This window comes from Pseudorca crassidens, chromosome 10, assembly GCF_039906515.1.
Source record: "Pseudorca crassidens isolate mPseCra1 chromosome 10, mPseCra1.hap1, whole genome shotgun sequence".
Lineage (NCBI taxonomy): Eukaryota > Metazoa > Chordata > Mammalia > Artiodactyla > Delphinidae > Pseudorca > Pseudorca crassidens.
In genome coordinates, this window is record NC_090305.1 from 21203857 (window position 1) to 21230950 (window position 27094).

Genomic DNA, 27094 nt, shown 5'->3' on the forward strand with positions numbered 1-27094 from the left:
ACAAACCTCTTTCCAAGAGGCCACAGGCAGGATGCAGCTTAAGGATGGAACCAAGAACCTGTTGCTGAAGATTGATTGGGTTGGACATTCCCAGACTGTACCCCTGAGGACTTGAAAATGAAGATGCCCCATGTAAGGGCCACATGGAAAGGAGAAGCATGGTTTAGAGAGATTCAGAGGAACACAGTGTCCCAGGATTTGGTAGGGGAGATGATCGGAAAGTCTGGGAAGAGTGACTTGTAGGACCCTATCTGAGCCCAACTTTAAAGAACTGAAGGTTGAATCAATAAGAAACAATAAAGCAATATTTTACCCCATTCTGAGATTAATATTTGTTCTTTTGGGTAATAGATGCTACATACATGCTCTTCACTCTACCACGTTGCCACTAAAGTACCCCAAACTGAAAGAAAGCGTGTCCTCTTTCCCTGAGGTACACATATTTAATGTTCTTAGCCTGCTAGGAAGTGACATCCTTGACTATACAAAGGGTGGGACTCTCACAAGCCACCAAGTGGACACCAGACAAATTTTCCTGGGAGCACTTCGCAGGTTCTAATGCATTTCCACTTGTGAACTAGAGTTCTTGTTCCTTACTTGTAGGCTTTTCATAACTAATTTTAAGAAAGTATATTGCAAATTTTCCTTTTCTTATTATATTTTAAGTTGACCAAAGAATTGAGTTTTTGCTTTTATTTTAAAAAACAGCTTTATTAAAGTATAATTGGCATATGATGAACTGCATATATTTAAAGAGTACATTTTAATGAATTTTGACATATGTATACACATGAAACCATGATCCCAATCAAGATAGTGAACTTATCTATCAGCCCTAAAATCTCATTGTCCCCCCTTTTTTTTTTTTGTGGTACACGGGCCTTTCACTGTTGTGGCCTCTCCCGTTGTGGCTCCGGACGTGCAGGCTCAGCAGCCATGGCTTACGGGCCCAGCCGCTCCGCGGCATGTGGTATCTTCCCGGACCAGGGCACAAACCCGTGTCCCCTGCATTGGCAGGTGGACTCTCAACCACTGCGCCATTGTCCCCTTCTGTAATTCTTTTCTCCTGCCCCCTCTGTCCCCAATCCCCACAGGACAACTGATCTGCATTTTGTCACTATAGATTAACTCGCTTTTTCTAAAGTTTTGTATAAATATAGTTCAGTATGTACTTTACTTTGATTGACTCCTTTCATTCAGCCTAATTATTCTGAGATTTATCCATTTTATGTGTGTGGTGGACAGACCCCTCCCATGAGCCCCACATCCAGGTGTTTGGGCTTTTGTCTATGTCCTCCCCTTGAGTGAGAGTTGGACCTGGGACCTACTTTAACTAATAGAATATGGCAAAGATGATTGGATCATTCCTGTGATTATACTGAGCTATATAAGACTCATTCTTGCTAGCTGATTCACTCTAAAGAGTATCCTTGCTGGCTTCATGATGTAAATGGTCAAGGAGGGAAAGCCTACTTGGCAAGGAGCTTCAGGCACCTCTCGGAAGTGCAGGTAGCCCCTGAGAACTGAAAGATACTTCCAGCTAACAACCGGCAAGAAGCCTGTGCCCTCAGTCCTAAAGCTGCAAGGAAATAAATTCTGCCAACAACCTGAGGGGGCTTGGAAGCAGATTCTTCCCTAGCCAATGGAAGGGCAGCAGAATACGCCACCCCAAAATATGCCTCTTTGGCATAAGGATTGTTTTGAGCTGATTATTTTTGAGAAGAAAACACAGGAGATGCACTAAAAAACAGTAGACTTTACCCTTTTAAAAGGGAACTTAACATTTATAAGGGAAGTCTCCACCTGTAAGGGTGAATCCCTACCAGGAAGAGAAACTCTTATCAATGGAGAAAGTACCCGACTTAAATGTGCATAAGGACATTACCCTCGCGCACTGTGTTTTTCCTGGTAACCTCCTGTAGCTGACGTCCCCAGCCACCACCACCTTTCTTTTGTCTTTAGCTGAAGATGGCACTTAATGTAGTGGCTCGGGGCATTTCAGGGAGTTGTACTCAGTTTTCCTGGATATCTCCCATGTATATACAAGGTAAACATGTTGTAGGGGAGCCAAATTTGCCAGCCCAAGTGCATCCCTTTGGCATGAGGATTCCTTTAGGCTGATTATTTTTAAGACACAAGACTCCAGGAGTTTTCCTTGTTGCCTCTTCCTTAACTGCCTAAAAGAATTTAGATAAAAGGCCTGTTCCAGACTAGAGCTATCACCAGAGGTATCTACAGAAAAATCTGGGCTAGTTGTGGCAGTGGGAAACTTGGCAGGGCATAGAGATCAGAGCTCACTCTATTTCCCATTGTCTCTGCCTGGCCTAGCGAACATTTGTTTACCAAGCATATGTTTTCCCACCTCCATGTTAACTGCCTCCCTCCCTGCTGAAGTACCAAACCACTACCCCAACATCCTCTTTTGTCTTTAGCTGAGAATGGTATTTAAGATGAGGATTTTGACCATTTTGTCAAGTTACTCAGTTTTCCTGGGTCTCTCCCACATATACGTGTTATTAAAGTTTGGTTTGATCTTCTCTTGTTAAGCTGTCTCAAGTCCATTTAATCCTTAGACCAGCCAGAATGTTACTGGCTGGAGCCGGAACAGAACTCATATTTGGCTGCTCATCGCTCAAAAGTCAATGTTCAAGACACAGGCATTGGTGCAAAAAGAAAGATGCTTTATTTAGGAAGCCGGCAACCTGGGGAGATGGCAGACTCGCCTCGCAAAAAACCATCTCCAAGTCGCCAGTTAGAGGAAAAGCGTTCTATGGGGAAAAACTGGAAAGTTTCAGGGGTGGACTTCCTTTCCGATTTAGATGACTCTTTCTCTTTCCCATTCTCTCTCTCTTCTCCTCCCTTTCCCTCCCTCTCTCTCTCTCTCTCTGTCTCTCTCCCCTAAATAAAACAAATGAGACAATCCAGGCAACAGTTTTGTGGAAAGAAATGAGTATCAGGCAGTACTAGGCAATGCAAAAACAAAATCCTGTACAGATTCGAAGCCAACACCTTTTGCTTACCAGTAGAATGCACAACAAACAATCCCTATATTGTATTAAAATTAATTTATTTGATATGCATCATATGGACAACTTTTAAGAGCATGCCAGTAGAATTTTAGAATTTGTCATTAAGTCACATATTGTTTGGAGCAGGAAACATATCAAGACAAAGCTCCTTGGTACAAAACACTGTCAAGGCCTGAACACAGGAAGCTGTCAATTGTGGAAAAGGAAAGATACAAATTGTCTGTTTTTCATTTCCTATCTTGACATCTATAAAAAGTTGTTCTAAAACAACAACAAAAACAACAACAACAACAAAAAAAACACAGATCTTTCCACTCTCCAGGACAAATCAACAAATACTGAAGTTTACAAGCTAGGTGTTGAAAATGTGCTAGGTTACAGTGTGATAGTTACTGCTCTTGGGGAGATGGAGATGTTCAGAAAAGAAGCCACACGCACCCCCTAAAAAATATATGGTGGGAAAGTAAAAACACAAAACAAGTATAAATAAAAAAGCTGTGGGAGTTTAGAGAATAACAATATATCAGATCAAAGGAATCAAGAATGGGCATTAAAGAATAAAACTGAGGCAAGAAAAGAGTGTAGAGGCCGCAGGCATGGAAATGGGAACTTCTCTCTGAGGAAAGAAGAACTTGTTTAATTGGGTATAAAACATTCATGCCGGATAGAAATGAATTTTTAGTGAGCTCGAAAATTGTACATAATGTTGACTAATGGTTTGAAATTCAGATTAAGGGGATGGAAGATCCTTTGAAGAACTTTGAGCAGAGGAGTTACATTTCAAACTGAGTTTTGAAGTACACTTCTTTAGCTGTGTCAGAAAGATTACAAGATGGTGTGACTAGAGGTGAAGAAACCAGAAGCTATTCAAACACGGAAGGGCCCCAGATGCTGGGCCATGTTCCTTCCATCAGCCTCTGAAGTAAGAGGTGGCCTATATGGGACACAGCATTTCCTCTACAGTACTATGTACCACGAATGGCTGAAGGAATGAGTGAAAAGAAAAAGAATGTGCAGGAATAATCTACAAGATCTGGCAAGCCCTCGGAGGTGGGGATATCTCTTTAACTGGTGAAGGAATCCTCAAACTTGTAAATATGTGTTAAGAGAACTTGCAAGGACACATGGAGAAGGAACACGGAGAGAACATGAGCTGAGATGGAAGAAAGAACACACATTTTAGAGTCAAAAAAATTTGCTTTCCAGTACTGGCTTTGCCACTTACCAGCCATGTGACTTGAATTAATTTTCCCCTGAGCCTCAGCTTCACGTCTAAAAAGGGGGTAATGATATATGTTCATGAATAAATTAAATTAGATTAAATAAAACAATGTGAGTAATTCGATTTTTATCTTTCTGTGGTACACAGCACTGAATAGATAGTGGCGATTATTGCTATGAGGTCCTTTTGATGGTATTTTGAAGAGGATCTCAGGCCACGTGGTTCCAAGTGTAGATTTAAAGGCGTTTAGGCTGGAGGCAAGTTTGGCAGTAATTCGTCCCTTCATTGGTTGGACTAGATAGAATACTCCATCTACTATGGCCAGAGAGGAGACGATGGGCAGTGAAACAGTGATTGAAATTTCGGAAGGCAAGGGAGTTTGAGAAAATCGGAGCAGGTGAAGAAAAAAGACTAGCCAAATGCGAACACAACTGTCTCCACTCAGAAGTCCACAGGGTCCTACCGCTGGATGAGCAGCGAATGGCATCGACAGCACCGCCCTCTAGTGCTCGGTCCCTCTAACTGCAGGGGTGAAATGGGAGCCTTGGCACATGTGGAGAAGTCCTTAGACACCAGTGTTTCTCTACTGGGAGAAATGTTAATTCAGAAAACAGTACTTTGAGGAGAGGGAGATTTGTCATTTCCTGTTAACCGCTACCCCTGAAACCAACCAGGCTGCATGTCTTTCCTGACAGAATGACGCTAAGTTTGAAATTCAGAGAGGGCAGACTATCTTGATGTGACACAATGTGTCACTTGCCTTATTTGGCATATAAAAATAAAATAAAATAATGTATGTACCAATAATCATTAATGAAAAAAATTTATGAAGAAGCAGCAATCCGAGTTTTAACAAAAGCAAAGGTTTTTGCAGGGGAGAGAAAACTGGGAGTCACCAGAAGGAGCCCTCAGAGAATGGCAGGAAGTGAAGACAATTTGTCTTTGATCTGCTGAATCCCAAGGAAGGATTTCTTTTTTTCAGCAGGTGAAACAATTTTATTTCACAGTTGTCTTTAAAGCCACAAAGACAATATATTCTTCATATAAAAACGTTAGTTCAGATAACTATACTTTCTAGAAAATGATTATAGAGACGCTCTTAAAGAAAATGCACCCCAGGGCTTTCCTGTTGGCGCAGTGTTTGAGAGTCCGCCTGTTGAGGCAGGGGACACGGGTTCGTGCCCCGGTCCGGGAATATACCACATGCCGCGGAGCGGCTAGGCTCGTGAGCCATGGCCGCTGAGCCTGCGCGTCCGGAGCCTGTGCTCCGCAACGGGAGAGGCCACAACAGTGAGAGGGCTGCGTACAGAAAGAAAAAAAAAAATGCACCCCATTATATGGTTTTGGTGAAGTTGCTTGGAAAAAACTCACATCTGGACTGATTCCTAAAACATACCATTCCACCATTCTGCATCTTTTGGTTCAAAGTATATGTTATTGTCATCAATACATGTTCCTGCATTCTTACATGTATGATAATACATATATATACTGGTTTTTCTTTACTTTCTTTACACCCAAGGAAGTAAAGAAAATTCTTTGAGGGTCTCCCATAACAGCAGTGGAGCCAAGGAATATTACTTTATCCAGATATACTTTGTGCCAGGCACCGTTCTAGAAGCTTGGGGATACAGTAGTGATCAAAGTAGACCGAAGCAGAAAAATACATCTCTCAAGGGACTTACATTCTAGTGAAGAGGGCAGTATGGTGAAGATTATAAGCAAAAGAATAAGTAGAGTATATAGCATGCCAGATCTTGATACGTATTATGAAGAAAAATATAGTAATACGGATAGGAAATTTGCATGGGGTGGCTTAATTATTAAAGATGACAGTCAAAGAAGGCCTCACTGACAAGATGAATACTTGCATCAGGACCTCAATGTCCCTTATTACAAAGCATGGAAGTCCTATCTCAGGAAGGGAACAGGAATTCAGCCACCCCAGAGCTTTCTGTACCAGGTTCATCGAAGAGTCCCAGGCTTCCTCTCAAATAAGCATCAGGCTTATTTTCAGGGAAGATGCAGCCAGTGTAGGAAAACGTTTGGCCTCAGGTTACCCTCCTAGGGTCACTGGCTCAGGTGCACTTGCTGAGAAGTTTCACCCACTCTACTTACTAATAGGAAAGAGCTCCAAGCTAGATAATGAGAAAAGCAAGGGGCAGAACCATGAGAAGAATATAGCCATTGGCCATTTATGTTAATGGGGACAGAATAGAATCCACGCTTACATATATGTGTTTGTATAAAGAAATTCCAGATGGGTACACAGGAAACTAATAAACGTGGTTCTTTGTTATTGATGGGGGAACTGGGCAGATGAGGACTGTGTTTGAAATAGGATTGTTTATTGTATTATTTATATATGCAATTATTAAACCCTAGCAATGGACTGCCTAGTAGAAACCACAAAAAAATATTAGCTACATTTTCTTAAAGGGCCACAAGATGGCAATAGCGTTTCTTGTTTGTCGAGCCTGGGAGATGGGAGGAGGGGACCGCTGCAGCTCTGAGCTCCTCCCTTGTGCAAATGGCCTTCTTGTTCCCTTAGTTCAGTTGCCGGAATTTCTCTTTGCCAGCACTTGATTCCTCTCATTGTCACCCCTTGTTGACTGAAAGAGAATTATCTTCGTTAATTGGGCCAGCTTTTTTGAAAGCTTTTTTTTTTTGAGGGGGGGGGGTAAGGGGGAAGGAAGCGGGGAAAGGATTATGGACGTCTTGAAGTATACCCCAAAGTACACGAAAACGTACCTCCAGGTGTCCATCAGACATGCTTCAACAATTACCAACATCTGCTTTGTTTCATTATCCAGGTGTACATTGTGGGAGAGGGTAGCAGTGTAAAGAAATCATAAACATATTTTTTTCAATCATGAATATTTTCACAAACATCCTACGGATACAGAGTTAAATAAAATACAAGATTTTCTCACCTAAGAAAAATTTTAAATGATTTTTAACATCATCCAATATCTAGTACTAAAAAAAAAAATCCTCAATGGCCTCAAATATTTTTTTACAATGATTTTGTCTGAATGGTATTCCATTAGATCTACAAATGGTATTTGGTTACTGTGTCTTTTAAATCTATTTTAATTCATGACGTTTAACCAAATCTGAGTTTGCTCTTTGGAAAAGGAGTTGAGAAACTATAATCTGGGTGATGGGAATGCTCATTGTCCATGGGTGGTCATTGCTTGCAGACCTTTTCTCTGAAAAGTGATGGGGGAAATAAGGGTTTTCTTAAAAGGAAAAAAAAAAAAAAGATCATACTGATATTTTCCATTCAAATTTAAGTCAAAAGCGTTTTTTACTTAACATTTTAAAATAGATTTTATTGGAGTATAATTGCTTCACAATACTGTGTTAGTTACTGTTGTACAACAAAGTGAATCAGCCATATGCATACACATATCCCCATATCCCCTCCCTCTTGAGCCTCCCACCCACCCTCCCTATCTCACCCCTCTAGGTCATCGCGAAGCACCGAGCTGATCTCCCTGTGCTATGCTGCCGCTTTCCACTAGCTCACTATTTTACATTTTTTAATGTATATATGTCAATGCTACTCTCACTTCGCCCCAACTTCCCCCTCCCCACTGTGTCCTCAAGTCCATTCTCTATGTCTACGTCTTTATTCCTGCCCTGCCACTAGGTTCATCAGTACCATTTTTTTTAAACTTAACATCTTTAAGGTTATAATTGAAATTCTTTTATTCTGAAAATCTTAGTTTCTTATATGATAAAAAAAATGACTTGTTTTCTCTATAGACAAAATAAGAAAAGACATCTTAACACTTTAATTATTCTGAATTAGAAAGTAGAATGAAGAGAAGAAAGGTTTGAACCTACTAAAATCTGACCTTGAGTGAGGTCAAGGTCAGATTTTAGTAGAAATAGACTTTTCAACTCTTTCCTCATTTAAAATTGATATTCACTAATATTCTGTCCTTCCCAAATTAAGAAAGAACATAGAAGTCTTGATGCTGCAAAATAATTTAAAAAGAAAATGCCTCCTCTAATGAAGTGTAACATAACACTCTTATCTTCATGGTTAGAACTTTTGTTTCTTGTTTAAGAAATCCTTTGGTACTGTGAGATATTTTCTTAGCTTACCTTCTAAAAAGGCTTAATGGTTTTCCTTTTACATTTAAGGGTCTTTTTTCCTCTGTGGGTATCCAATTTTCCTGATAAATTTTTGAACAGCTTATCTTTTCCTCACTTACCTCACCATTTTCATTTCTAAAGATTCAACAAAAAATTAGATACGATCTTTGCCTTTCTATCTAATTCAGCTGGTAAATGGGTCCATTTCTGTGCAATACCACCCAGTATTATAGCTATATGACTCTTTTTTTATCACTAAATCATATTCTACCTCATCAGGAGTTTCTTGGATTTTCTTTTTTTACCCTTTTGATCCTCAAATAAATGTTAGAATTAACTTCCAAATTCCAAAACTAGGATTTTGACTGAAATTACCTGATTTTGTCAGTCCTCCTTTGGATACTAAAACTTCTTAAAAAAAAAAAAGTAAAATAAACACAGCAGAGATGCAAGGATGGAAAGTAAAACTTTTTCAAGTTGGTAATTAAGTAAGTGTAATAGCAGTGGTACCACTCCATTTCTACCTCTTAGTTTTGTTTTGTTTTGTTTTAAAGAAGATGTTGGGGGTAGGAGTTAATTAATTAATTAATTAATTTTGCTGTATTGCGTCTTCATTTCTGTGCGAGGGCTTTCTCTAGTTGTGGCAAGTGGGGGCCACTCTTCATCGCGGTGCACGGGCCTCTCACTATCGCGGGCTTTTGTTGCGGAGCACAGGCTCCAGACACGCAGGCTCAGTAGTTGTGGCTCACGGGCCTAGTTGCTCCACGGCATGTGGGATCTTCCCAGACCAGGGCTCGAACCCATGTTCCCTGCATTGGCAGGCAGATTCTTGACCACTGTGCCACCAGGGAAGCCCTACCTCTTAGTTCTTTAACAAATGTGTTTTGACAAGGGGAGAAATTACACCAATTCTTTGTCACTATTCAGCACACATACAGTATCCAGTTGAACAGGACTCCAGTAAAACTGCTAGGTGCCACTTTGAGTCTCCCAATAATTGATTAGGCTGCTTCTTTATCAACGAAGGATGTGGTACACATTAAGACTGCAGTAAAATAGGAACATACATATTGATAATTACCTTAAATGTAACTGGATTAAATGCTCCAACCAAAAGACATAGATTGGCTGAATGGATACAGAAACAAGAGCTGTATATACGCTGTCTACAAGAGACCGACTTCAGACCTAGGGACACATACAGATTGAAAGTGAGGAGATGGAAAAAGATATTCCATGCAAATGGAAATCAAAAGAAAGCTGGAGTAGCAATTCTCATATCAGACAAAATAGACTTTAAAACAAAGACTATTACAAGAGACAAAGAAGGACACTACATAATGATCAATGGATCGATCCAAGAAGGAGATATAACAATCATAAATATTTATGGACCCAACATAGGAGCACCTCAATACATAAGGCAAATACTAACAGCCATAAAATGGGAAATCGACAGTAACACAATCATAGTAGGGGACTTTAACACCCCACTTTCACCAATGGAAAGATCATCCAAAATGAAAATAAATAAGGAAACACAAGCTTTAAATGATACATTAAACAAGATGGACTTAATTGATATTTATAGGACATTCCATCCAAAAGCAACAGAATACACTTTCTTCTCAAGTGCTCATGGAACATTCTCCAGGACAGACCATACCCTGGGTCACAAATGAAGCCTTGGTAAATTTAAGAAAATTGAAATCATATCAAGTATCTTTTCTGACCACAACGCTATGAGACTAGACATCAATAACAGGAAAAAATCTGTAAGAAATACAGGCTAAACAATACACTACTTAATAACCAAGAGATCACTGAAGAAATCAAAGAGGAAATCAAAAAATACCTAGAAACAAATGACAATGAAAACATGACGACCCAAAACCTATGGGATGCAGCAAAAGCATTTTGAAGAGGGAACTTTGTAGCAATACAATCCTACCTTAACAAGAAACACCTCAGATAAACAACCTACCTTGCACCTAAAGCAATTAGAGAAAGAAGAACAAAAAAACCGCAAAGTTAGCAGAAGGAAAGAAATCATATAGATCAGATCAGAAATAAATGAAAAAGAAATGAAGGAAACGATAGCAAAGATCAATAAAACTAAAAGCTGGTTCTTTGAGAAGATAAACAAAATTGATAAACCATTAGCCAGAGTTATCAAGAAAAAAAGGGAGAAGACTCAAATCAATAGAATTAGAAATGAAAAAGGAGAAGTAACAACTGCCACGACAGAAATACAAAGGATCATAAGAGATTACTACAAGCAAATATATGCCAATAAAATGGACAATCTGGAAGAAATGGACCAATTCTTAGAAAAGCACAACATTCCGAGACTGAACCAGGAAGAAATAGAAAATATGAACAGACCAATCACAAGCACTGAAATTGAAACTGTGATTTAAAATCTTCCAACAAACAAAAACCCCGGACCAGATGGCTTCACAGGCGAATTCTATCAAACATTTAGAGAACAGCTAACACCTATTCTTCTCAAACTCTTCCAAAATATAGCAGAGGGAGGAACACTCCCAAACTCATTCTATGAGGCCACCATCACTCTGATATCAAAACCAGACAAAGATGTCACAAAGAAAGAAAACTACAGGCCAATATCACTGATGAACATAGATGCAAAAATCCTCAACAAAATACTAGCAAACAGAACCCAACAGCACATTAAAAGGATCATACACTATGATCAAGTGGGGTTTATCCCAGGAATGCAAGGATACTTCAATATGCACAAATCAATCAATGTGATAAACCATATTAACAAACTGAAGGAGAAAAACCATATGATCATCTCAGTAGATGCAGGGAAAGCTTTCGACAAAATTCAACACCCATTTATAATAAAAACTCTCCAGAAAGTAGGCACAGAGGGAAATTACCTCAACATAATAAAGGCCATATATGACAAACCCACAGCCAACATCGTCCTCAATGGTGAAAAACTGAAACCATTTCCACTAAGATCAGGAAAAAGACAAGGTTGCCCACACTCACCACTATTATTCAACATAGTTTTGGAAGTTTTAGCCACAGCAATCAGAGAAGAAAAAGAAATAAAAGGAATCCAAATTGGAAAAGAAGAAGTAGAGCTGTCACAGTTTGCAGATGACATGATACTATACATAGAGAATCCTAAAGATGCTACCAGAAAACTACTAGAGCTAATCAATCAACTTGGTAAAGTAGCAGGATACAAAATTAATGCACAGAAATCTCTTGCATTCCTATACACTAATGATGAAAAATCTGAAAGTGAAATTAAGAAAACATTCCCATTTACCATTGAAACAAAAAGAATAAAATATTTAGGAATAAACCTACCTAAGGAGACAAAAGACCTGTATGCAGAAAATTATAAGACACTGATGAAAGAAATTAAAGATGATACAAATAGATGGAGAGATATACCATGTTCTTGGATTGGAAGAATCAAGACAGTATGGTACTGGCATAGAAACAGAAATATAGATCAATGGAACAGGATAGAAAGCCCAGAGATAAGCCCACGCACATATGGTCACCTTATCTGTGATAAAGGAGGCAAGAATATACAGTGGAGAAAAGACAGCCTCTTCAATAAGTGGTGCTGGGAAAACTGGACAGCTACATGTGATAGAATGAAATTAGAACACTCCCTAACACCATACACAAAAATAAACTCAAAATGGATTAAAGACCTAAATGTAAGGCCAGACACCATCAAATTCTTAGAGGAAAACATAGGGAGAACACTCTATGACATAAATCACAGCAAGATCCTTTTTGACACACCTCCTAGAGAAATAGAAATAAAAATAAAAATAAAAATAAACCTAATGAAACTTAAAAGCTTTTGCACAGCAAAGGAAACCATAAACAAGACGAAAAGACAACCTTCAGAATGGGAGAAAATATTTGCAAATGAAGCAACTGACAAAGGATTAATCTCCAAAATTTACAAGCAGCTCATGCAGCTCAACATTAAAAAAACAAACAAACAAAAAAACCCAACCCAATCCAAAAATGGGCAGAAGACCTAAATAGACATTTCTCCAAAGAAGATATACAGATTGCCAACAGACACATGAAAGAATGCTCAACATCATTAATCATTAGAGATTTGCAAATCAAAAGTACAATGAGATACCATCTCATAACGGTCAGAATGGCCATCATCAAAAAATCTACAAACAATAAATGCTAGAGAGGGTGTGGAGAAAAGGGAACCCTCTTGCACTGTTGGTGAGAATGTAAATTGATACAGCCACTATGGAGAACAGTATGGACATTCCTTAAAAAACTAAAAATAGAACTACGATATGACCCAGCAATCCCACTACTGGGCATATACCCTGAGAAAACCATAATTCAAAAGAAGTCATGTACCAAAATGTTTATTACCGCTATATTTACAATAGCCAGGACATGGAAGCAACAGAAGTGTCCATCAACAGATGAATGGATAAAGGTGATGTGGAACATATATAAAATAGAATATTACTCAGCCATAAAAAAGAACGAAACTGAGTTATTTGTAGTGAGGTGGATGGACATAGACACTGCCATACAGAGTGAAGTAAGTCAGAAAGAGAAAAACAAATACCGTATGCTAACACATATATATGAAATCTAAAAAAAAAAAAAAAAAAAAAAAAAATGGTCATGAAGAACCTAGGGGCAAGATGGGAATAAAGATGCAGACCTACTAGAGAATGGACTTGAGGATATAGGGAGGGGGAAGTTGGGACAAAGTGAGAGTGGCATGGACATATATACACTATCAAACATAAAATAGATAGCTAGTGGGAAGCAGCCGCATAGCACAGGGAGATCAGCATGGTGCTTTGTGACCACCTAGAGGGGTGGGATAGGGAGGGTGGGAGGGAGGGAGACGCAAGAGGGAAGAGATATGGGGACATATGTATATGTATAACTGATTCACTTTGTTATAAAGCAGAAACCTAACACACCATTGTAAAGCAATTATACTCCAATAAAGATGTTAAAAAAAAAAGCCTGCAGTAAGTCTCATTGCCATTTGCACATTGCCTTACTTTTTCTCTATAATGTATTGAGATCAGTTAAAAAAATTCTGTGAGATGTGAGGTATAAAGTATTCATTAAGTCCACAGATAGTCTTGCTAGCAACAACATAAGAGAAAGTGAAGCACATCCAAATCTAGAATAAGTGTCTACCTCATTGAAGACAAATCCCTGCCTCATCCAGGACAAAATTTATTGAAATCAATGGATAGTTTGTAAATGTAGTTATTACTAATTGAGTATTTTCCATATATCATCAACAATTGAAAATAAAATTAACAGAAATTTGTATTATAATGAAATTAACTTTAACGTAACAAAGATAAAGTTATAATTGAAGAACAGATATCTGCATGGCATCTACATATAGAGCCACTAATCTTTTGACAGACTCTGTCAGTGTGTCTCTATTAACTTCTGAGGGAATGGGTGCCTTGATTTCAATAAGCGTTGTAGATTAGTTTAGAAAGAAATATGTGTACAGTAGAAAAGGAAATATAATCATTTAATGTACCTTGAAAAAAAGTCCTTTACAGCCAGCTGGTTCATCTAAGGCAATAGTCAAGGCGTCATCCTGATTTGTGACCTCTGGGGAAGACCTGGCAGTTAGTTCTAAGTATTGTGAGCAACAAATGTCTATTTCTTTTGTGATAAGATACACCACAACGTACATTTTTTCAAATGACATACTGTGTTAGTTTAGACTTGAACGATGAGATAAACTGATAGCATTTGGTTTTTCAAGCAAAGGAGTAAATCCTCCCCTTACTCATAAGGGAATTCCATCAAGGTGCAAACAGGCCCAAAGATGAAGATTTGATTTATTTACCTGGTTTATATATCTCTTAGGCAGTTTAATTTTCTGCGTAATAGGAGAATTGGCTGGGACTTTTCAACTTTATAGTTTTCAAAAATTTAGTCTTTATGAATTTTCATCTGGGGATAAAGGATGACTCACCTTTTATTCCAATCCCTCTCCTTCTTCCACAGATTTTATTCTGATTGCTATATACTAAAAGACAAAGAAACAACCAAAAAAGTATTTAGCTTGGAAATTATCATCTAATTATTTGGATTAATGGAGAAGATGGGAGGCTCACGTGACACATGACACAACAAGAAACAAAAATCATTTATGTTCTGTTTATTTACAGGACTCGGTTACCATGAGTGTGGGATGGAGATGGTGAAAGAAAATAACTTTTTTTCTTTCTTCCTTTCTTTATTTTTCATGTCATGATGAGTGTACATTCTCTATATGGAAACACACAACAAGCCAGTTAGTAGCAACTCAAATAGATATATGAGACACTAAGGAGGCAGTTTCCAAATTCTGGACAAGCTGTTAGAAAAAGCTCAAAAAAGGGAAGAAATTTCAGAGGGCAGGCAAGGCTGAAGTGGGCGTTGAAACATGGGTAGGCTTTGGGTCAACAAAGGGGAAGAGTACATTTGACAGTGGATTTAACAAACATTAATTGCTTTTAGACATTATTACTATACTAAATTTAGATCCATTTTAGATAAATTAGGTAACTTATTTACGTAAATTAAATTCATTGAAAATCACAACCTAAATAAAAAATCAGCCATAGTGGAAGCTTCCAAACTTTATAGATAATGGCTTTTGACCTAAAAGAGACACGTAAGCATTGTTGAGTGCCTGGTTCTCATTTATGACAACCTGAACGACGCGGAATTTGGTTTTCTTCACTGGTTCCAGGCAAAGTTAAAATAGCATTAAAAATACCAACCAAAGCAACTTTAAAATAGAAACAGATTTTTTTTCAGAAAAAAGTTTGAGATAAACGCCCTCAAGCTTCTCGCCTTCATCGGACCCCAAATAGTCATGTTTAGTCTTGCAATGTTTCCAATTATATGGATATAGGGCAAAACGAAAGCAATATTCTAATTAGAAATAAAGCGCTGGTATTTCTCAGGCTGAAAATCACATCCACCAAGTTCCCTTCTTTCTAAAGAAAATTTTGATTTTTAATTAAATCTCATTCTCGAAAGGGAAAAAGCACTAAGAAAAAGACAAAAATGAAAAAAGCAAGAACTACCCGAAAATGTTTATTAAAGAGCTTCTGTGTGCTAGACTGAGAAGCAGGAAGTAGATTCCTCCCGCGTACCGAAAGCCCCGGTCTCTTCCTGGATGCCGGCAACCAATCAGGCCGTGGAGGGAAAGAGCGGGCACCCAGGCAAATTTAAACTGCCCGCGCAATCTCTGCACCCCGCAGGAATCCAATTCTTTGTCCCAGAGCCATGAGTATTTGGATTTACTACGAATTTAAAAATTAACTCCTCCCTCGTTACTTAACCCTAAATGGTAACAGAATTGGTATCTGAACCCTTTTAAATATACGAAGTACCTAAACGACAATGAAAAGGCCAGGGCAGGGTTACAAGGAGTTCCAGAGCTTTGCCAGGGTCAGGTAACATTTGAGGTTAGCGTATCTCAAGCTTACCGTGACAGTAAAGTCCTAAAGGACTGTTCAGTAATTGCTCTACTTCGCAGACTAAGTACTGTAATGAGCTACGAAGGCCCAGCGCAGAAACAAAACCAGCACCAGCTCTCTCTATTGAGCATATGGTGGCTCTTAAAAGAGCCGTTAAATTGTTTGCAGCCAACTCACTGTTTACTTGGCGCTGGTGTACTTGGTAACAGCCTTGGTGCCCTCGGACACGGCGTGCTTGGCCAGCTCCCCGGGCAGCAGCAAGCGCACGGCCGTCTGGATCTCCCTGGACGTGATGGTCGAACGCTTGTTGTAATGCGCCAGGCGCGACGCCTCGCCCGCGATGCGCTCGAAAATGTCGTTGACAAACGAGTTCATGATGCCCATGGCCTTAGACGAGATACCGGTGTCCGGGTGGACCTGCTTCAGCACCTTGTACACATAGATGGAATAACTCTCCTTGCGGCTGCGTTTGCGCTTCTTACCATCTTTCTTCTGCGCCTTAGTTACCGCCTTCTTGGAGCCCTTTTTCGGAGCAGGAGCAGATTTAGCTGCTTCCGGCATGATGAAAAACTCAAAAGAATTTAAGAGAAAGAGAAATAGCGTGGTAAAAGATACGATGTGTCTCTTTTATATAGAAACTCTTATGCAAATAAGGTGATAAGTTAAAGTCTTGTGTCTCATTGGTGGCTGTTTAAGAAGCCGTAAGATATTAGTTCTACCCAATCACAACGCAAGAATCCTAATGCCGCCTTTCCATTGGTTAAAATGAAGCCACAATCCTAACCAATGACATACCTCTTTTATCGCGCCCAATAAGGGTTATAAGAAGTGCTGCCCCTACGCTTTCGTTCTGAAAGACTTCTGACGTGTTGTCGTTGGTTTCATGATGTCTGGACGAGGCAAGCAAGGCGGGAAAGCTCGTGCCAAGGCCAAGACCCGCTCTTCACGGGCGGGGCTGCAGTTTCCTGTGGGCCGAGTGCACCGCCTGCTCCGCAAGGGCAACTACGCCGAGCGTGTCGGGGCCGGCGCGCCGGTGTACCTGGCGGCGGTGCTGGAGTACCTGACTGCGGAGATCCTGGAGCTGGCGGGCAACGCGGCCCGCGACAACAAGAAGACGCGTATTATTCCGCGTCATCTGCAGCTGGCCATCCGTAACGACGAGGAGCTTAACAAGCTGTTAGGCAAAGTCACCATCGCTCAGGGTGGCGTACTGCCCAATATCCAGGCCGTGCTGCTGCCCAAAAAGACCGAGAGCCACCACAAGGCCAAGGGCAAGTAATTGCCTAGATTATAGCAACTCGGATAAATTCAAACCAAAGGCTCTTTTCAGGGCCACCCATATTTTCTGTAAAAGAGTTTTAACATTTGTTACGTTGGACGATGAAAAGGGGTAGTGAGATTCAATAAAAGCCTGAGTCCCTTTCCCATCCTCTGCTTTGTTGAAAGCAAAGTAAGAAAAACATTTTATCACGTTTTAAAGAAAGTTCGCTGCAGTGATTATCTACGGACTTAGGACTTTATCGCTAATCCTTAATAAGTGTGCGTCCACGGGTAACCATTAGCATCAGTTTCTGAGATATTTTGGTACAAAAGAAGCACTACCCTGACTCGAATTTAGCAGACGGTGCAGCAAGGGCCTGACCAGGCGGCCTAAGGCAGCGCGCCGGCCACGGGCGGCGTGAAGAAGCCGCACCGCTACCGGCCCGGCACGGTGGCCCTGCGCGAGATCCGCCGCTACCAGAAGTCCACGGAGCTGCTGATCCGCAAGCTGCCGTTCCAGCGCCTGGTGCGCGAGATCGCGCAGGACTTCAAGACCGACCTGCGCTTCCAGAGCTCGGCCGTGATGGCGCTGCAGGAGGCGTGCGAGGCCTACCTGGTGGGGCTCTTCGAGGACACCAACTTGTGTGTCATCACGCCAAGCGCGTCACCATCATGCCCAAGGACATCCAGTTCCCCTACAGATCAACGGAGAGCTTCGTGGCACGATAGTCTCCCTCACTCAAATACTGTCAGCCACATACGTTTTCCCTAACAGTACATGTGCCACGAGGCAATGTTGCTACGTTAAAATATTGGGATTACATCTGTAGATGTGACACCACTCTGGAGCACGAGAAAGGTTTCTCATATTTGGGTTGCGGCCTAAATCTCAAATGCTGTTGCCTCAGGAGAACTTGACAGGTTAGTTATTTCTAACAAACTTTAAACCTATCAAGACATTTGAGGAAATGTTTTCCATAACTATTGCTATTGAAATGTAAAGTGTTGCCAATCACGCAGACTTAAAACTTCTGCCTCGTAGACTTAAAGTAAGTGTGGGGTAAGGAAAATAATATAGAGGATTATGATATGGTTCGACAAAGTAGTTGGTAAGTAGTGGAGAAATGTAGTGTGTTGTGGGCTCCTGACAGAAACCAAGTCAGCAAAGCTGATAGGGTTACCTTTGAAAGAGTTACTTGATGTGACATGACAAGTAACTTCTGTTGCTGTAACCAAATAAGGAATACCCCTGCCAATGGTTTTTACTGCCTAGGTCGCAGAATCTAGCCTCTTACTCTCCACTCACTGAACTCTTTGAATTGATGTCATCTCAAAATAAAAGACGTTAACTTTTTTTTTCTTGAATATCATGAACACCTTTGGCTGTGTGGTGACTAAGTGGAAACTTCTCAGAATAATGTTTTAAGTGTACAAAATGCAAAAAAAATTTATTACATTACAGTTATCAAAGTATTTTTAAAAGTAAATTTGATAGAGTGACATATGCACTTATATAATTAACACAGTACATAACACAATCTTTTGGGGAGCCTAACTGCCATCAGTAATAAGATAAGTATAAAAGATGGTTTAAGATAACGCAGCAATTGTTATGAAAAATGAAACATTTGTGATTTCCACTGGGTAACAAAGTAACAGGTACTGAGGTTTGAGGCCTAAATTCATAATAAGGTGAAATGCCAATGTTCAGTTAAAGGTTAATTAAAATATATATTTTTCTCCTTCTAAACTCATGGACTTCCCCCCTCACCACTACCGCCACCGCCCCATCCACATTCTGCTGATTTTTATCCTCAGAGGCATTGTGGCATATATGGATCCCAGGTGAAAAACCGTTGCTGTAAGATTTGGTCAATCTAACCCATTCTTTTGCAACTTAATTATGATTTTTCACTGAAACTGCCTCTTCATAGCTGGAATTTCTTTAGCACTTAAGTCTTCTAATATCTCATATAATTATTCATACCCTTTTATTGTCTTTGTTTTTTGTACTTAAAATAGAACTTCTTCCAATCCTAGTATAAATAAGACTTCTTGAAATAAAAAGAAATGCCAACAACAATATCTAACAATGCTAGACACTCAAATGACCCATCAAAAAACAGTAAAATATTTGACTTTTCATAGGCTTTTTAGAAGTTATGTAACCCAAATGATTTCATTCATTATTCAATTGTTCTGTCTTTAAATATGTCTTCCAATTGTAGGGAAAAAACATACTTTTTCCACCACCCTTCCGAGTTTTTGGCTGAGAGTCTGTAGGCAGATAGGTTAGGGGGTCCCCGCACCTGACCAGGGATTGAACCCGGGCTCTTGGCAGTGAAAGCGTGGAATCCTAACCACTGGACCACCGGGTAATTCCCAGGAATGGCTTTATTTACATAAGAGAAGCCATTTTGGCCTAAGCCATTTTGTGATCTAAGCGTGATCTAATGCTTGCCCTTGAACGTGTCTCAGTAATCAATGATCTTAAGGAAAGTAAGGGAGTGCAGGAACAAAGGAAAAGCAGTCAAGAAACAATAGTTCAACAATAAAAGCCCTAGTTCCTCCTCAAGGGATATAGATAAAAATCTGATACAGTCTTTGAGTTCTGCAGGAACTAAGGCCCCCACCTAGGTGGAGAATGGAATGATAATTTTGCCCCTTCATGAATATGCATGTACCCTTAGCTTAAAACTTCCCCAGTTTTGCTGTTCAGGGAGACACTGCTTTGGGAAGATCCCCGGTGTTCTCCTTACTTGCTGCAAGTAGTAATAAATTCTTTCTTCCTTCTCCTGATCTTTGGCTTGGTTCTGTCTTTTGGTGCGACATCCACCAAGAGGCGAACCCAGTTTTCGGGTAACAAGCCCTGTAATAAAAGCCAAATTCGAAAGAGAAAAACAAGTTTCTTAACAACTATACCTCATCTATACATGGGAGAAACCCAGGGAAAAATGAGTACCTCTAGAGGTGCCTTAGAATTCCAGGGAATTCCCTGGTGGCTTTCACTGCCAAGATCTCGAGTTCAATCCCTGGTCAGGGAATTAAGATCCCGCAAGCTGTGAGGTGCGGCCAAAAAACAAAACAAAACAAATAAAAAGAACTCCAGCTTAAATACCATCTGCCGCTAAAGATGGAGATGTAGGGAGGTCAGGTACGGGGAGGTTACCAGGGAAACAAGGGTAAACTTTGTTAGGCATATTTAAATTGATGCCTTCTCCATTGATAAGGGCCTAAAGTTGTTTACTAGGTTTAACCTTTGTTCTTCCTGGGAAAGAGGAGGAGGGACATCTCTGTAAATCTGTGTCCTGCTTTTAGGGAAACAGAAGGAAAGCAAGAAGATTTTCTTGGATCTGCTTCATCTCAAACGCCTCAGTTCAGCGAAATAATCCTTATGCTAAATGGTGTATTTTGGGGTGGCCTAGTCTGCTCCCCTTCAACACCAAATACTAATATTTTGTTGATGTGTACTGTTGTCTGTATTAATATAAAAAATCTGAACTCATGCATTATATTTTAAATGATACACAGAGAATATTTCTAAACAAAAGTTTTAAAGCAAATTAAAACTCTCGCATTACAATTCTTTTAAGGGTTTTTTTTTTAATTTAAATCCAATGTTGTGGGTTAATAATGTAATTGAACATTTTTTTCTTATATTTGTAGACATTTGTATATCCATTACAGTCAGTTTGGGCATCTATTCTGCCCAAACTATTTGGGCATTTGCCCATCTATTTGGGCATTTTGAGATAGAAAGTTAAAGATCAAGTTTAAGATCAAGAATATTTAAGGAAGATCAAGAGCAGAGAAAGCAAGGGTAGAAAGTGAGTTCACAGAGATAGGCAGAGGTCAGATCATGTAGGGCTTTATGATCATGTAGGGTTTTATATGCCATGCTGTAAGTTTCTGCAAATCATTCTAAGAGTTTTGAACAGAGGAATGGCATAACCTGATTTACATTTCTTGTGAAAGTTCACTAAGGCAACTGTATGGTGAATACAAAGTTTAGAAGTAATGATATAAATTAGGAAGCTATTGCAGTGGTCTTTTTGAGAGATAATGGTGATTTGGCTTAAATTGGGGTAATAGACAATGGTTAGGTATAGGATATATTTCACAAGTGTAACCAATAGTTTGCTGCTGGATTTGATTTGTACTGTGTAGGAAAAAGAAATTTCCTTTTGAATTCTTGGCTGAGACTACCTAGAATAAAAGACAAATTAAAAAGAGAAAAACCACCAAAATTATATTAACATGTAAACCTCATGTATACAGGAGAGACACAGGAAAAATGAGTAAACTCCTCAAGATGGCCCAAGCCACCACCTTACACACCGTCTTTAGCTAAAGACAAAAGAAAGTTGTGTAGGGGAGGGGGGACACATTATCAGAAAAACGCATAATAAACAAGGGTTTGTTATGCAGGTTAAAGTGGGTGCCTTCTCCCATAAGATCTTTTTCATGATTTCGGATCATCCTTCTCTTCATAGTATACAGAGGGAGACACAAATGTAGCTTTCCTCTATACATATGTGTCTCTAACAAAAAGGTAACTTCTGTTTTCAGAGATTCACCTGTCTATGCTGTTTCTCAAAAATAATTAGTTCAAAATAACCCTTATGACAAAGAGGCATACTTTGGGGTGACATATTCAGCTGCCCTTCAACAGTGAAAGAACATAAAGCCACAAAGAAAATATTTGATTTGAACTGTTCATCTCGACATATTAAGTCAGTTACTATGTTAGAAAACGGCCCGAAGAGCATTGTATTTTTATAAAATAATATATTGTATGTTTATAGAACAATAAACCTTTGCTTATCAATTTCAGAAATTATAAAGAATCTGACAAACTTTTCAGATATCCATCCATTGCTAGTCTTATAATCACTAGTTGTTATGCAAAAACTCATGAAATCAGATAGGAAGGGAGGCTAGTAGTTGGTGGGCATTTTACCCATTTTTAAAGTAGAGAAGGGGGCCTCCCCTGTTGGTCCAGTGGTTAAGACTCCACGCTCACAATGCAAAGGGCCTGGGTTCCAGCCCTGCATGCCGCAGCTAAAGACCCCGCAGGCTGCAACGAAGGTCTGCATAAGACCTGGCTCAGCCAAATAAATAAATAAATATTTTTTTTAAAAAGTAGAGAAGGGTTTGTAAAATATATTCCAGTTAACTAATGTTGGGGAAATATAATGTAAAACAAAAGAAGAGAAAGTTTAGTATTGAATAAGCTTAATGCTTATTCAAAATATTATGCTCTACACGGGTAATCTTTTAAAGAGATTGCAAAGATAGAGAAAAAAAATCTCACTCTTTTATATAGGTAAGTAGATACTACCCATTACATTAGGTAGGTTTTGCAATCTGGAGTCAGGAAACTGGGAAAAAGAGTACTATTTTCCTTGATGATTAAAGAGAGGACTCTAAGCTCCTTGAGGAAACTTTCCTGAGTTAAGAGGCTGGCAAAGGGCTTTTTTAGCCATTTTACGTACATTTGGAAAGGACAGAGAAAGAAATTTTGAAAGAGAAAAAGGAAAGGAAAGGGACCCTCGAGGAGAATTAAGCCTCTTATTTTCAACTTGTATTTGCCCTTAAATTAACTTGTTAAATTATGCTGGATATATACCCATCTCTGTAACATATACTGAATTTTGTTCCTGTTGGTTGAATCAGTTTCGTTTTTGCAAAGGTTTTTATTTATTTTATGAAATTTATAGTTTATAGGAGTACTTTGAAAATACTGTATTGCAACCTTGCTAAAAGTAACTCTCATTGAAATAAAGGAAAGTGAAAGAAAATCATTGAATAACAATGGGATTATATGCTAATGCTGAAAGAAGGGATTAAAATTTCTCAGAATTTAAGCAATAGTAAAATAGTATATATTTTTTAAATTAAGTATATACATCCAAGAATGTTTGAAATATATAATCATTCGTTTAATAAAGGCTTTCTTAGAAAGACAAAGATAGACTTTCTTTTCTCTGCATTTGAATTTTCTACTTGTTCACTAATGACAAATTAACTGCTCTTCTAATTAATGAAAGTTAAAAAAAATTTTAATTATATGTTACCTAGAAAAAAAATCTACTGAGACATTTAAAGACCCAGATTCAGTATTTTGCAGGTTAGGACACAGTACTTCAAAAATAACAAATTTACCCTAATAAATTGTATAGATTTAATACAGTTAAGAGTACTAAAATAACTACTTTGTTGCAGCTAGATAAAATGATTTATTTTTCTATAATAGTAGAAATTAATTTGAAATAAATAATTATGAGGTATGAATTCACTGGCAAATACTTATTTTTCAACATTACAAATAATTAAATGCTAGAGCACTATACATAGACTGATCAGCAGAATAAAAACTCAAGAAATAATTTTAAGTGAAATATTCAATAAACGATCAATTAAGTTCCTCAAATAAGTGGAGAAAATATTTACTATGTTATACTGATGAGCCAGCTGGTTAATTTTTTAAAAGTTAATTCTCTATACAAGAAACCAAATCTGGATTATTATAGAGTTAAATTTTTTTAATGATTCTACCCATTATCAGTAAAATAATAATAGGAATTTATATTAAAAATGGAAATTGACACACATTTGGTGGAAGAGAATTTAGCAATATACCTGGAAGATCTTGAAATTCTCTATTTTATTAGCCCATCTTGCTCTATTTCTAGGTAGTATATTTCCCCCATATATTAGGAGAAAAACTTCACAAAATGGTATTAACCGTATGCAAATACTGGTAGAGAAAGAAGACACATGTATATAGGTAGAGATAAAAGCAGAATATTTTCTTCTCTGTGCTATTTTATGTATCATCTACAATGTTAAAGTTTTGTTGCTTAACGAGGATGAGGAGCGAAACAAATTAAATGAGAAAAGGGGAGAAAAATAGCCTAGGTCTTGAGGAATCAAAAGAATTGACTGAAAGAGAACAAACGGGAGTAGTACGGCCGGCTTGTTCCTATAGGTCTTTAGGTCCCCTCCCCCAACCCAGAGGGATTCCCGCCACAGCTCGTTTGGTTTTCACTCTGGTCCGCAGAGGTTACTTTTTAAAAGGAGCTGCGACAAGTTGAGTGCAGTTTTCTGTTCATTTCCTGAGAATGTCCGGACGTGGTAAGGGGGGGAAAGGTTTGGGGAAAGGGGGCGCCAAGCGCCACCGCAAAGTTCTGCGCGATAATATCCAGGGCATCACCAAGCCCGCCATCCGCCGCCTGGCCCGGCGTGGAGGTGTCAAGCGCATCTCTGGTCTCATCTACGAGGAGACCCGTGGGGTGCTGAAGGTGTTCTTGGAGAACGTGATCCGGGACGCCGTCACCTACACCGAGCACGCCAAGCGCAAGACGGTCACGGCCATGGACGTAGTGTACGCGCTCAAGCGCCAAGGACGCACCCTCTACGGCTTCGGCGGCTAAAAGAAAAAAGTTTAATCCTGTTTGTTTATTAAAAAGGCCCTTTTTAGGGCCCCCACGTTTTCAAGGAAAGGGCTAAAGTAATCCGTCTGTACGCTGGTGTCTTAAACCATTTAAAGTGGATCGCTCAAGGCAGTTCACATAGTTAACTCTAGGGTGTGGGAAATGGACTGAGCACAGTAGTGATCGCGGGGCAAGATTACCCCGGGCACGGGTGGGGCCTCCAACTAGCTTCTCGGCTGCGGGTTGGATTTGTCTGGAGGCCTGAGTTTTATGAGACCAGAGGCCTGGACTCAGGCTCAACTCTAAAATCTCCCTCCAGTCCTTTATATTTCTTAATGTCGGGTGAGGGATATGACCTTATTTTTCCCCATTTTACCACCCATCTGTTACTTGTTTCTCTAGCCGTATGTTTTTTAAAAACTAGTAAATTGGCCACATAAGATCTTTTTTGTGAGCCCTCATATTACATACCTTTACTCTGAAGACATGTTTCTCTTTGCCTTGCAGACTTTGTTCCTCCTGGCTGGGGGTGAGGGTGGGGGGTGCGGGGGGGCGGGGAGGGCGGCGCAGAGTTCTAGCATTGTCCTGACCCCAAATGGGCTGGACGAGGTAACTGCTGAGTTAAAAGGCTGCATTTTAGGTCATTGGAGACCAAGTTTACTAACACATAAATGCACATTAGAACACTAGTGGTGGAGAAAAAAAGGACACGTGACAGAGGCTGTTAAGGCTTAAACAGGAAGCCACTGCACTTCACACAGAAGACCCCCGAAACAAGAATGATTCTCTTTGTGTTCACGTGTTAACTTACCAGATCTAAGGGCCGTGTTACTGAAGCACTTGGTAGTATAATTGGTTTCCTTCTATTCAGAGACAATTTACGACCACAGTACGTGTGATTCAGTACAATGGAATTCTCAATACCTCACGTTATCGCTAGAACTTTATAAATTCAGAGTTCGTATTTTCAGCTCTAATACTGACAACTTAGTGGCTCTTAAAAGAGCCTTTGGGGTTAATCTAAAAATAACTTGACAAATTTACTTGGCGCTGGTGTACTTGGTGACAGCCTTGGTACCCTCGGACACGGCGTGCTTGGCCAACTCCCCGGGCAGCAGCAGGCGCACGGCCGTCTGAATCTCCCTGGACGTGATGGTCGAGCGCTTGTTGTAATGCGCCAGGCGCGACGCCTCGCCCGCGATACGCTCGAAAATGTCGTTGACGAACGAGTTCATGATGCCCATAGCCTTGGACGAGATGCCAGTGTCCGGGTGGACCTGCTTCAGCACCTTGTACACGTACACGGAGTAGCTCTCCTTGCGGCTGCGCTTCCGTTTCTTGCCATCCTTCTTCTGCGCTTTGGTCACCGCCTTCTTAGAGCCTTTCTTCGGGGCCAGAGCGGACTTCGCCAGCTCAGGCATGATCTGCAAAAACAAGCAACGTACAGCGACAAAAAACACTAAATGCGCAAAGTACCTCATTTATATAGAACCTCTTATGCAAATAAGGTAAGTCGAAGTCCTATGTCTGATTGGTGGCTGTTCAAGAAACCTTCAGAAATTAGTTCTGCCCAATCAGAACGCAAGAATCCCAATTTCACCTTTCCATTGGTTAAAATGAAGCCACATCCTAACCAATGACATACCTTCTTTTTCGCGCCCAATAAGGGTTATAAAAAGCGCTGTACTTGCACTTTCCGTTTAGTAGCTACTTGAGGTGACGTTGCTGAGGTCGTTATGTCTGGACGAGGCAAACAAGGAGGTAAGGCTCGCGCTAAGGCTAAGACTCGGTCTTCGCGGGCCGGGCTTCAGTTCCCCGTGGGCCGAGTGCACCGCCTGCTTCGTAAGGGTAACTACGCCGAGCGGGTCGGGGCCGGGGCGCCGGTGTACCTGGCGGCGGTGCTGGAGTACCTGACGGCCGAGATCCTGGAGCTGGCAGGCAACGCGGCCCGCGACAACAAAAAGACGCGTATCATCCCGCGCCACTTGCAGCTGGCCATCCGCAACGACGAGGAGCTCAACAAGCTGCTCGGCAAAGTCACCATCGCGCAGGGCGGCGTCTTGCCCAACATCCAGGCCGTGCTGCTGCCTAAGAAGACCGAGAGCCATCATAAGACCAAATAAGTAACAAGGTGAGAAAAGCTGAAATACAAAGGCTCTTTTCAGAGCCACCTACACTGTCAAAGAGAAAGCTGGTACACACAATCTTGTGTTTTGAGTGATAAGATTATAAAGTGATTCTGTCCTCTTGAGGGGGTGGAGCGCAACTCCCAATAGCAATTCGGCACGTGGTCTGAACTGAAAGGACTACTTGCAGATTCACATGGACTAGTATGTGCAGGAGAGGCTTGTTCAGAAGTTGGGAGATGAATCCGATAGGCAAGTACCTGAAGTCCAGTTAATAAAAACTAATGTTATCTAGAAGCAGTGTCCTTAGGCAGCCAAAATACGGCTGCACTGATTACTTTTAGGAAACTTAGCAATTCTGAATGTACTGTTTAGAAAAGTCCTTTGAAAGAGCATCCTGGTTAAG

General features: G+C 40.1%; 5 protein-coding genes and 1 pseudogene across 6 annotated transcripts; 4 read left to right on the plus strand and 2 right to left on the minus strand.

Moving 5' to 3' along the window:
* Positions 1-3048: 3048 nt before the first annotated feature.
* On the minus strand, positions 3049-16455 carry LOC137231700 (histone H2B type 1-J-like). 2 transcript variants are annotated; one of them, XM_067752242.1, is made up of 3 exons: positions 16044-16455; positions 14369-14422; positions 3049-6863 (listed from the first exon to the last, which is right to left on the minus strand). In XM_067752242.1, the coding sequence occupies exon 1, from the start codon at positions 16425-16427 to the stop codon at positions 16047-16049; it is 381 nt and encodes a 126-aa protein (XP_067608343.1). In that variant the 5' UTR covers positions 16428-16455; the 3' UTR covers positions 3049-6863; positions 14369-14422; positions 16044-16046. The 2 variants fall into 2 exon arrangements, with proteins under 2 accessions (XP_067608343.1, XP_067608344.1); XM_067752243.1 differs by lacking the exon at positions 3049-6863 and adding an exon at positions 13276-13998.
* Positions 16456-16740: 285 nt separating this feature from the next.
* Positions 16741-17533, plus strand: LOC137231701 (histone H2A type 1-like). Its single transcript, XM_067752244.1, has one exon. It carries the CDS (start codon positions 16750-16752, stop codon positions 17143-17145), a length of 396 nt encoding a protein of 131 aa, XP_067608345.1. The 5' UTR covers positions 16741-16749; the 3' UTR covers positions 17146-17533.
* Positions 17247-17855, plus strand: LOC137232803 (histone H3.1-like; annotated as a pseudogene).
* Positions 17856-24250: 6395 nt separating this feature from the next.
* On the plus strand, positions 24251-24577 carry H4C9 (H4 clustered histone 9). The gene has a single exon (XM_067755805.1). It carries the CDS (start codon positions 24251-24253, stop codon positions 24560-24562), a length of 312 nt encoding a protein of 103 aa, XP_067611906.1. The 3' UTR covers positions 24563-24577.
* Positions 24578-25557: 980 nt separating this feature from the next.
* Positions 25558-25993, minus strand: LOC137232999 (histone H2B type 1-K-like). The gene has a single exon (XM_067755806.1). The coding sequence runs from the start codon at positions 25981-25983 to the stop codon at positions 25603-25605; it is 381 nt and encodes a 126-aa protein (XP_067611907.1). The 5' UTR covers positions 25984-25993; the 3' UTR covers positions 25558-25602.
* Positions 25994-26282: 289 nt separating this feature from the next.
* On the plus strand, positions 26283-26696 carry LOC137233000 (histone H2A type 1-J). The gene has a single exon (XM_067755807.1). The coding sequence runs from the start codon at positions 26299-26301 to the stop codon at positions 26683-26685; it is 387 nt and encodes a 128-aa protein (XP_067611908.1). The 5' UTR covers positions 26283-26298; the 3' UTR covers positions 26686-26696.
* The last annotated feature ends 398 nt before the right edge of the window (positions 26697-27094 follow it).